Source organism: Zingiber officinale, chromosome 7A (assembly GCF_018446385.1).
Source record: "Zingiber officinale cultivar Zhangliang chromosome 7A, Zo_v1.1, whole genome shotgun sequence".
Classification (NCBI taxonomy): domain Eukaryota; kingdom Viridiplantae; phylum Streptophyta; class Magnoliopsida; order Zingiberales; family Zingiberaceae; genus Zingiber; species Zingiber officinale.
Window position 1 is genome coordinate 23,126,426 of NC_055998.1, and position 10,583 is coordinate 23,137,008.

The following is a 10,583-nucleotide window of genomic DNA, read 5'->3' on the forward strand; positions in this document are numbered from 1 at the left end:
TCTGGATCGATGCGACCGTCATTCCAGATATTAATATTTTTTGATTGCGACTTTTATTTGATTTTTTTTTTTAAATATATCATAATTAAAATTCGAATGGTAGATAATTAGATGACAATCTAAATATTCTACCGCAGCATCATAACCCAAGAATAATATGACATTATCTTAAAATGATAGCAAAGGTATCTGATCCGGCAGTAAGGACGGGAGACGTCCTTTAAGGGAAGTCAACGCCACGTGGAGGTCAAAGGTCAAACGATCGACCGGAAAAGGGGGGACCGACCGGCCGAACGGGTTATAAGCGGAAGCAAAGACAACCCGACGGGGAGTCAGGTCTCCGACGCTCATGATGAACAGGGTCGCCGGGCCGAGCGGGTAGCCCGCTCGGCCGAGGCATAAAACAGTAATGCTGTGAACAGTTTTATCCGAGCACACGACCTGGAACCTCCCGAGCGGCCGGACGCTCGGCGCGGGAACAGAAGAGACAAAATGACAAGGGAAACATCGGGAAACATCTTCTGACAACAGGCATGTCCAACGACCAAGTCATACACTGACTTGAACTTTACGACAGAAGGTTTTGTCGTCCCATTAGAGAGGTGCTCGGACTGTAGCAGTATAGTGTCAGGCAAGCTCCTCTGACAAGCCCATACTGAGGTATGGTAAGAGGACACGTATTCACCTCGGTATGTGTACATAAGCCTCTTCACAGCTCAATATAAGGGTCCTCACACTTCGCCGGAGGTACGCATTCTCTAATATTCGAAGCCACTTCATAGTTTCCTCTTGCCTGACTTGAGCGTCGGAGGGTCGTCGTCGGGAACCCCTTCCCGGCCTGACTTCCTTGCAGGTTCGCCGGAGATCCCTACGACCGGCCGGAGATCCACGTCATCAGTTCGGAGAGCGCCACGTGCCCAGCGTCCGTTGATTCATCGTTCGGACAGGATCAAATTGGCGCCGTCTGTGGGAACGTACCTGCATCCGAGCGGAATCAATGGACGAAGCTGGACGACCGCATACGGTGATGCTCTCCACGGAGGAACTCGACGCTCTGATCGAGGCAAGAGCAGCTAAGCTTGTGGAACAACAGAAACAGAAGGCGCAAGCCGAGCGGAGGAACATGGAGTTGGACATGATCGACGAAGACCGAGTCAAGGCGTCCGTCCGGCTGATGGCGTACCGGAAGAGAATGAAGCAGAACTACAACCGGCGCGTGATCCCTAGAGCGTTCTAGATTGGCGACCTAGTGTGGAAGAAAATAAAGCCGGTCGGGGACGTTGGCAAGCTGGAGGCTCCTTGGGCGGGCCCCTTCAAAGTCATCGAAAAGCTCCGCTCGGGTGCCTATTATTTGGAGGATGAAGACAGACGACAGCTGGACCGACCATGGAGCGCGAACCACCTCCAGCCTTACCGGGGGAGGGGGGGGTGAAAGGTGCGCCAATGTAATATGTGTTATGTATTTTCCGTTCGGCTGTATATTTGAAATGCAGGAGTAAAAAATCAGAAAATTAGCACAAGTAGAAGGCACCGTCAGCCGAATCGAGAGTCGCGCCGGCGACTATAAACCCTCCGGCCGGAAGACCGTCGAGCTCCGACGTTAAAAATCGAGAGTCGCGCCGACAACTATAAACCCTCCGGCCGGAAGACCGTCGAGCTCCGACGTTAAAAATCGAGAGTCGCGCCGGCGACTATAAACCCTCCGGCCGGAAGACCGTCGAGCTCCAACGTTAAAAATCGAGAGTCGCGCCGGCAACTATAAACCCTCCGGCCGGAAGACCGTCGAGCTCCAACGTTAAAAATCGAGGGTCGCACCGGCGATTATAAACCCTCCGGCCGGAAGACCGTCGAGCTCCGACGTTAAAAATCGAGAGTCGCGCCAGCGACTATAAACCCTCCGGCCGGAAGACCGTCGAGCTCCGACGTTAAAAATCGAGAGTCGCGCTGTCGACTATAAACCCTCCGGCCGGAAGACCGTCGAGCTTTAAACCATAGAGTCGACGGCGACTATAAACCCTCCGCCGGAAGACCGTCGAGCTCGACGTTAAAAGTCGCGCCGGCGACTATAAACCCTCCGGCCGGAAGACCGTCGAGCTCCGACGTTAAAAATCGAGAGTCACGCCGTCGACTATAAACCCTCCGGCCGGAAGACTGTCGAGCTCCGACGTTAAACATTGAGAGTCGCGCCGACGACTATAAACCCTCCGGCCGGAAGACCGTCGAGCTCCGACGTTAAACATCGGGAGTCGCGCCGGCGACTATAAACCCTCCGCCCGGAAGACCGTCGAGCTCCGACGTTAAATATCGGGAGTCGCGACGGCGACTATAAACCCTCCGGCCGGAAGACCGTCGAGGTCCAACGTTAAAAATCGAGAGTCGCGCTGACGACTATAAACCCTCCGGCCGGAAGAAGACAACAAAGAGGTCGACTCTTAAGTCGTTTCGTCGATCGGCCAAGTAACCAAAAGTACTTCGTGAACATCTGGCGAAAATCCCGTTTGCGAAACAGGATATATTCCGCCGAGCGGACTAGCTACGCAAAATACTTCGTAAAAAACCCCTTTCGAACACAAGAAAGGTGGGATGAGAGGCGAATAACGAGGAGAAGTGGAGGAACATGAACAACGGTAGTTGGCAAGCCGAGCAGACAGTACTCATATTGATTAACAAAAGAAAAAGCAAGTAAAAGGATAGCATTAGAGAATTTAAGGCCGAGCGGCCGATTTACAAAAAGGATAGTCTTTGGTCGAGTGGTCAAATTACACATATACTTCTATTCCAGATAATCGTAAAGATCCTTCGGGATGGTGTTGAGGAGTGTCGCCTGGTCTTGTGCTGGGATGGTGTCGGAATCAGAAAGAAGACCCTTGGACTTCAAGTAGGTGGTGGTGGCATTCATAGCAAGCTCGGAGGCAGTGTACATCCGTTCGCAGACTTTTTCGGAGAATTCGACCGAACGGATGTAATTTTGCCTCAAGGCGGCGACCCGGCTTGGCTCAGCCTCCTGGTATTCTTTGAGGGCCGCTCGGGAGGCGTCGGGGGCGGCCTGGTGTTCTTGCAGGGCAGCCTCAAGTTTCGTCACCACGTCCGATCGGGTCGCCTTCTCGCCGGCCAGCTGGTCTATCAGCTCCTTAAATTTTTGCTCCAGGCCCCGAGCCTCGACATTCTTCTTCTCCAGGTCGGCAATAGCCGTCTTCTTCCTCTCGGTCGCCGGGCTTATTTTTCGGTCAATTGATTTGACCTATCGATCGAGCTCGGACAAAGTATGCGCCTGGTCGGCCGTTTTCTTTTGCTCCGTCGTCAGCAAAGCTTGGGTCTTTTCGAGCTCTTTCTGCAGCTCGGCATATGATGGACCTTGTGAGCCGGAAGGGCCGCCCGGAGCCTTCAACCTCTTTAATTCTTCGTCCACCATGGCCAGACGGTTGCAGACGGCGATCTCCTCCACCCATCTCTGGCATAAGCAAGAATTGTTAATGGCCGATCGGAAAGAATGCATAAAAAACTTCGGAAGAAAACGCACTTACCCCAGTGACCTGTTGCATGTGGCTATTGGCCAAATTGCTGAGGGGAATCATAGCGACGCGTGCCCGAGCGTCGGCCCACATTTCGGCTAGAGGCCCCTTCATTGTGATCATGTGCTCGAGTGCGGTTGGTCGATCGGCCTCGGGCATCAATTCTTCGGTTGGGAGGTGAAGTGAGACCCTGACGGTACGGCGCCGACCAGGAGTCGTCTGGGCGGAAGCCGGGGAAGGATCGGAGGCCGGCACCGAAAATTGGGACAAAATCGCCGAACGTTGGACTTGGCGGGGAGTTGGTGGAAGGGCACTGATCGGAACGACCTCGAGGGGGTCCGCAGACGCGTCTAGTTGGGATGGCGTCCGATCGGAAGAGATCGCCTCCACCTCCGACGCTTTGCCGCGAGAATCGGCGGTGGTCCGCTCGGATGGATGGACTGCAGATGTAGCCGAGCGGAGTGGTGTCTCCGTGCGGCGCCTCTTTTGTCGGAGGGGGCGCTCTTCCTCCTGAACCAAGCCTTCCTCCCGGACGAAAGGCTCTCGACTAGCAGTTGCGCTAATCGCTGGCTCCGGGAGAGAAGCCTGAGCGGCTGACTCCCCCGCATTCGTATCGCTCTCTCCCTCATGCGAGCCGACCGGCTGAATGCCAAGCGATTCCATCTCTTTGGCAGTCGCGGCCTCGAGCGCCACTGCTTTCCTTTTCAAAATGTCGGCCATCACTGACTCCATGACGATGTCCGCTGCAAAGGAAAAAGGAGAAAATCAGTTAGCAATTAAAGCGAATGCACAAGTAAAATTCTTACCGAAGCCGCTCGGAAGGGGGGTCCTGGTCGGGCTCAGGCCGAATATATACATCACCCCTTCGGGCAGGAACTTAGTGATGTCAAACTTCAGACCGGCCAACATGTTGGCTGCGTGAAGATAATCCGGTCGGGTCTTGAACCTTTTGAGCTCTGGGGAGATTGGTGGTCCGACCTGCCACTGGGTGCGGAAGGGGGTCCGCTCGGGCATACGAAGGTAGAAGTAGAATTCTTTCCAATGCTTATTGGAAGAGGGTAGTTTATTAAAGAAAACTAAACCGGGTCGAGCCTGGAACATGTATGTGCCCAGCTCGGATTGTTTAGGGTAATAAAAATAATAGAAAACCTTCGGTCGGAGGGGGATATTGTGGATTTTGAACAAGACGACAACGCCGCATAAAAGGCGGAAAGTGTTGGGAACTAGGCTTCCGAGCGGAATGCCAAAAAAGTTGCAAACTTCTACGATGAACGGATGGATTGGAAAGCGCAGACCGGCGACGAATTGGTCGCAGAAAACATAGAAAGCTCCGCGCGGCGGTTTGTGTGGCCGAGCGGAGGGGGAGGGTAATATAAGTTCAAAATCAGAAGGGATTTCAAAAGAGTCCATTAGAATATCGGCGTCGCGCCGATCGAAGCGCGACTCCATGGTAGTATACCATGGGCCGAGGGATTGGTCTTGAGGCTGAGAGGAACTAGCCATTGTCCGAACGGACGAAACAATAAAAGACAAAGAAAGGCAGATGATAGAAAGAAGAGGACGACAAACGAGATAGCGCCCAGAGGACCAAAACTCGGAAAAGAAAGGCAAAGAAAACATAAGAACCAAAGATAGAACAGAAAAAGAGCCTTACAGAGAATAAGGAGGATCGACGAAGAACGAGGGATCGCCGGAAAAAGAGAACCGAAGTTGTCGGAGCACTGAAACGCCGAAGGAAGCTTCTGGGCACGCGAGAGCAGAAATGCGGCGAAGGCGGAGAAGGCGAAGACTTTATAGGGTTGAGCCCGAGCGGCATCCACCATCGGATTCAGGTCGCGAGAACCGGAGCACGCATCGCGCCGTCCATTTCAAACTAAGGCGGTCCCATTGAAGGTAACGCCGCCGCCGTACGCTGACGGCATCAGGGGTGCCACGTGGCGTCGCAACATAGGTCACATTTAATGAGTGCGTGTTCGGCCTTAATGATGGAGATTGGCGCAAACGTCGAGGAGATCCGAGGAATGTTGGCGTTGACGGACGTTTTAGCTGCCCCCGTGTGGGCCGAGCGGAGGATAGTTGCATATGGACGCCGCTCGACGCAACTGATGGTCCAGTCAGTCGGACTAATCGTCTCCTTCGACTAGACTTGAAGGGGAGGCAAGTGATCCGGCAGTAAGGACGGGAGACTCCCTTTGAGGGAAGTCAACGCCACGTGGAGGTCAAAGATCAAACGGTCGACCGGAAAAGGGGGGAACCGACCGGCCGAACGGGTTATAAGCGGAAGCAAAGACAACCCGACGGGGAGTCGGGTCTCCGATGCTCATGGTGAACAGGGTCGCCGGGCCGAGCGGGTAGCCCGCTCGGCCGAGGCATAAAGCAGTAATGCTGTGAACAGTTTTATCCGAGCACACGACCTGGAACCTCCCGAGCGGATCAGTACCTACGTCCGGTCGGACGTGATGGGACTGCCGAGCTGCCGGACGCTCGGCGCGGGAACAGAAGAGACAAAATGACAAGGGAAACATCGGGAAACATCTTCTGACAACAGACATGTCCAACGACCAAGTCATACACTGACTTGAACTTTACGACAGAAGGTTTTGTCGTCCCATTAGAGAGGTGCTCGGACTGTAGCAGTATAGTGTCAGGCAAGCTCCTCTGACAAGCCCATACTGAGGTATGGTAAGAGGACACGTATTCACCTCGGTATGTGTACATAAGCCTCTTCACAGCTCAATATAAGGGTCCTCACACTTCGCCGGAGGTACGCATTCTCTAATATTCGAAGCCACTTCATAGTTTCCTCTTGCCTGACTTGAGCGTCGGAGGGTCGTCGTCGGGAACCCCTTCCCGGCCTGACTTCCTTGCAGGTTCGCCGGAGATCCCTACGACCGGCCGGAGATCCACGTCATCAGTTCGGAGAGCGCCACGTGCCCAGCGTCCGTTGATTCAACGTTCGGACAGGATCAGTATCATTAGACTAATATGCTAAAGCTCTAGAAAGATAAATAAAATAAAAAAAATTCTCCTTCCCATAATACCAATTTAATGCCTTATAAATTGATTCTATAATCTATAATCTATGTCGATTCAATATAATTTAGAGACGAACATATAAAATATATTTGGAATGAGTATATCATTACTATAATTAAAACATAGATGAATTTGAATCCGATTATTCTAAAAGTTAGCCGCTCAATATGTAGAAATTGTATTTTAAATTTATCCTATAATTAATATCTACCACGAGAATTAATCCACTTGATAGTAGAATGACAAATATTGTACCTCTAGAATTAATCGAACTTCAATAGTACAATGACAAATGCTGTGTGTTCATCTACCGAGGCCAATTTTATTGTGTTAATTGTTAGTTAAGTTTATTATGTTAATTGTTAGTTAAGTGTGCTAATCAATTCACACTCAATTCTATAATTTATCTTCTCTAAACTTTATATATTTTTTAAAAATACATCACAGTAAAACTGTTATATTTTTAAAATTTCTTTTGAACAACTGTTTTTTTAATTGTTTCTAAAGAAACTAAGGAGCATTTTAGAAAACAACACAGCATTGAATGAAACAAGGATTGCGATAGAAAACCTAATGTTGAGGTATTTTGTAATGTAATGATCAACCATAAAAAATTATATTTTAATCTGTATTGTCTATAAAATCATTTTTTTTCTCAAGCTTAAATGAATAATACATACATTATCCACGGATTTACGAATGTTATCGTATTAATGGAATCGAATTTATCTTAAAAATTAAAACATGTTTACTATATTTACATCCAACCCACTCATCTCATATCCAGTGGCCTTACCCCTGGACAAGTCTGAAAAGAATCTGTTAAACAGTGAATAGAAAGCGAATAGTAAAATTATGAGCATCATGATAGATTTACAAATGAGCATAACAACATGAAGCTAAAGATGATACCAGGATCTAAAACAAGAGAGATTAGATCTCTGTTATATTCTTCCTGTTCATATATATCCTATTTAGATTTTATAAGCCATCCAATTAGAGCTATAATATATGAATGAAAGAACTTGCAGGCCGCCATTAACAAGCTGAGACTCCCTTCGGGCATCTTCCAGGCACCCCTGCTAAAAATTATAATCTGGAATTTTGGATTCAAAAGATATAATGAAGAAAAGAACTTGTCAAATTGAAAATTTTTTGGTAGTCCCTTCATATCGTTGAATTGTTGGCAATGAATTGCTTTACGCCATGATCTCCTCCTCCGCCCATGGAGAGAAGACATCGCTCCCACCGCTGCTCTTGCCTCCGCCGCCGTTGAGTTGGTAGCCATTTTGCTGCACGCCGGCGGTAGAGGAGAATCTCTGTCCGATTGGTTCAACAGGAGCATCCTTCACCAGAGACTGCACCCAGGACAAGTCGGGTTCATTCATAGCAGACGGTGGGGCGGCTGCAGTGGTGGCAGAGGCGCTTCCAAAGGAGGCGGCTTGGTTGCCGCGGAAGGCAAAGGAGGCAGATTTCCTCAGCTTGGACAGTTCCTCTCCTTGGATGCCCCAATCGAGTTTCCCGCCCGGCGAGCCCCAATCAGCAAGATCTGCCGCAGGAGTCGTGATTGGGGAAAGCGTCGACGGGCGAACAGTAGATGCACCGCGATCGATGAAGCTCTGGCTGCGCTTGGCGAAAGCGGAAGCCCTCGAGTTCATGATGGCTTTCACCATGGTGTGGTCGAGGCCGAAGGATGATGTTGCGTTCACCGGCGGGGATGAAGACAGGCTGCCACCGAATCCAGAGAGATGCTGCGACTGGTGCTTCTGGAGAGCGGGAGGGGATTGGAATTGAGGAGCTGTTTGCCTCATGGAGATGCCCTGCAACTGAGTTAGCAGCGATGGATTTACAGTCCCCATCATATCGCTGAGTTCGGAGGAGCGAGATGCTGCTGCTAAGTTGTTCAAGCCCCAGGTCGCACGGGGTGAGGAAGTTTTGGTGATTTCGTCGATGAGCAGCTGTTGATATCCTTCCAATCCAAGTAAATCAACATCGAAATCAATGTCCCTGGCACTCAGGGAAGCCTTCAGCCTGCTGCTAGGTAACTGCAATGATGGAGGCGTCTTGACGCCGCCGGACGGATTCATCCACGGTGATGTAGGCGACGAAGCTGAGGGGGACATGGGCGAGCCAGGCTGCTGCATCAGCATCAAGGCCGTGGCCATGTCCAGAGAAGAGAGTCCTGGGGACGACGAACGCGGCGAGGGCAATACCATGCCGGTAACTGATGCCGCCGAGGGATTCACGGTCCGAAGCTCTTCGGGTTTGTGGGCGAAGAAGCAAACCCGACGATTGCAACCGGTCTCATCCTTGCACAGTCGAGTCCGATACTGTGCCGGGTGGAGCCAACTCTCGAACACGCCATGAGCGTACTCGCAGGAATCGCCGTTACGGCAAGATCCCTTGCGGAACTCAGGGCATGGCACGCAGCTGTATGAAAACTTCCGTGGGTCTCGGCGCCGGGCATTCTCCCCGGGGTGGACGAAGGGGCACTCCGTCCAATCGTGAGAATAAGCGCGAGAGCAGGGCTTGATCTTGAACGTATACATCCGGAACTCGTCGGTTCCGTAGATCCCGGTCTTGATGTCCGGAAGCGTCAAATCCAGCGGGTATTCCTTCTTCTCTCCTTGTTTAGCCGCCTCTTCTTTGCACGGCGATGAAACCCTAGGGCAACACGAGGCCTTTAAGACGACTTCAAGCGATTTAGCCACGCTGCTAGAGAACTGCCGGGCGATGACGTCCCCAGCACGGTTGCCGCTGGCATCGAGCACATCGATGGCCTCCGCGGAGGCTCCGATCAGGAGCTTGACTACCTCAAGAGAAGAGGGGGCACCGCCGGCCGCGGAACAGTGGAGAGCGGTGGCGCCGTCAGATGCAGCGCTCCGGACGGCCTCGGCAGGGCGTGTAGCGAGGATATAGTCGATGACAGCGATGCTTCCATAGAGGGCCGCGATCATGAGCGGCGTACGCTGCTGGTAGCCCATCCCTCGACCGGGAGAACGTACGTACCAGGGAGCGGCGGCATCGAGCGGCCATCCCTCCTCCTCCACTGCCTGCTTGAAGGCAGAGACGGCATCTGAAGCAGCAAGTTCTAGGAGCAGCATAACATTGTCGTCCGCCGGAGGGTGCTTCGGATCTCCGCCGGCCGAAGGAGAAACTTTCCGGGGGCCGCTACACATGTCCTCTCTTTGACCTAATCCACAAACCAAACACATCATAATAAACTCCGCAAAAAACCGATCAAAACACCCAAAAAACACAGAAAAAACCACACATTAAAACAAAACAGAGCAGAAAAAGAATCCTCACAAGAGATGAAGGAACAGAAGAAACCAACAGATTCTTGTGTGAGGAAGACGTGATGATGCTTCGGTGTTGGGTCCGTTTTGTAGGTGAGGAAGGGGCGAAAAGTTCATACAAGGCAGCCAAAAGGCGTTGCCAAATTTACTCTCCAACCCTCAGACAAACTCGAATTTGCTAGATACAACCACTGACTGGGGGAACGTACGGTATACAAATATTGCGATCAGCTACTGAATCCAAATTGTCAATACATAAAGGACTAAAACGTAAAAAGGCCACAATAATTCTACCCCGGTTTTCTGTCAACGATTCCACAGACTGAAGTCTGAAGGCAGCTGCCTGTCTCCTATAACCTAAACGAAACCAAAATTAAACGAAACGAAACGAAATCCCAACAAAAACGAAACGAAACGAAACGAAACGACAGGCAGGCCCACGCGGCCCCGGGTAAGTGGATATCGCGTCAGCGTCGCAGTAGCAGTGGGTCCCAATCCAATCACAGATCGACGCGTCTCCGGGTCGCAATAAAATCTCGGACGGACCGGGGACACGTTTGGCGGACACGCACTCCGCGCCGCTGCCTCCGAAACCGGTTCGGTTCGGCGTTCGTTGCGCGGTTCGGTTCGGCCGCGTCGCTTTCGGCTCGCAACTAAAAATCTACACGACGGAGTTGCACCCGACACGTACCTCGCTCTCTATTCGAGGCTACCTTGAAGAATTCGACCGAGTAAA

General features: G+C 51.3%; 1 protein-coding gene across 1 annotated transcript; it reads right to left on the bottom strand.

The window, feature by feature from the left end:
* Positions 1-7,256: 7,256 nt before the first annotated feature.
* On the bottom strand, positions 7,257-10,138 carry LOC122001165 (zinc finger CCCH domain-containing protein 33-like). The gene is made up of 2 exons (XM_042555768.1): positions 9,858-10,138; positions 7,257-9,741 (listed from the first exon to the last, which is right to left on the bottom strand). Exon 2 carries the CDS (start codon positions 9,725-9,727, stop codon positions 7,748-7,750), a length of 1,980 nt encoding a protein of 659 aa, XP_042411702.1. The 5' UTR covers positions 9,728-9,741; positions 9,858-10,138; the 3' UTR covers positions 7,257-7,747.
* Positions 10,139-10,583: the final 445 nt, after the last annotated feature.

What these genes read in the sequence shown, in the direction of transcription:
- LOC122001165 (XM_042555768.1), bottom strand. Translation starts at nt 9,727, where the DNA reads ATGTGTAGCGGCCCCCGGAAAGTTTCTCCTTCGGCCGGCGGAGATCCG.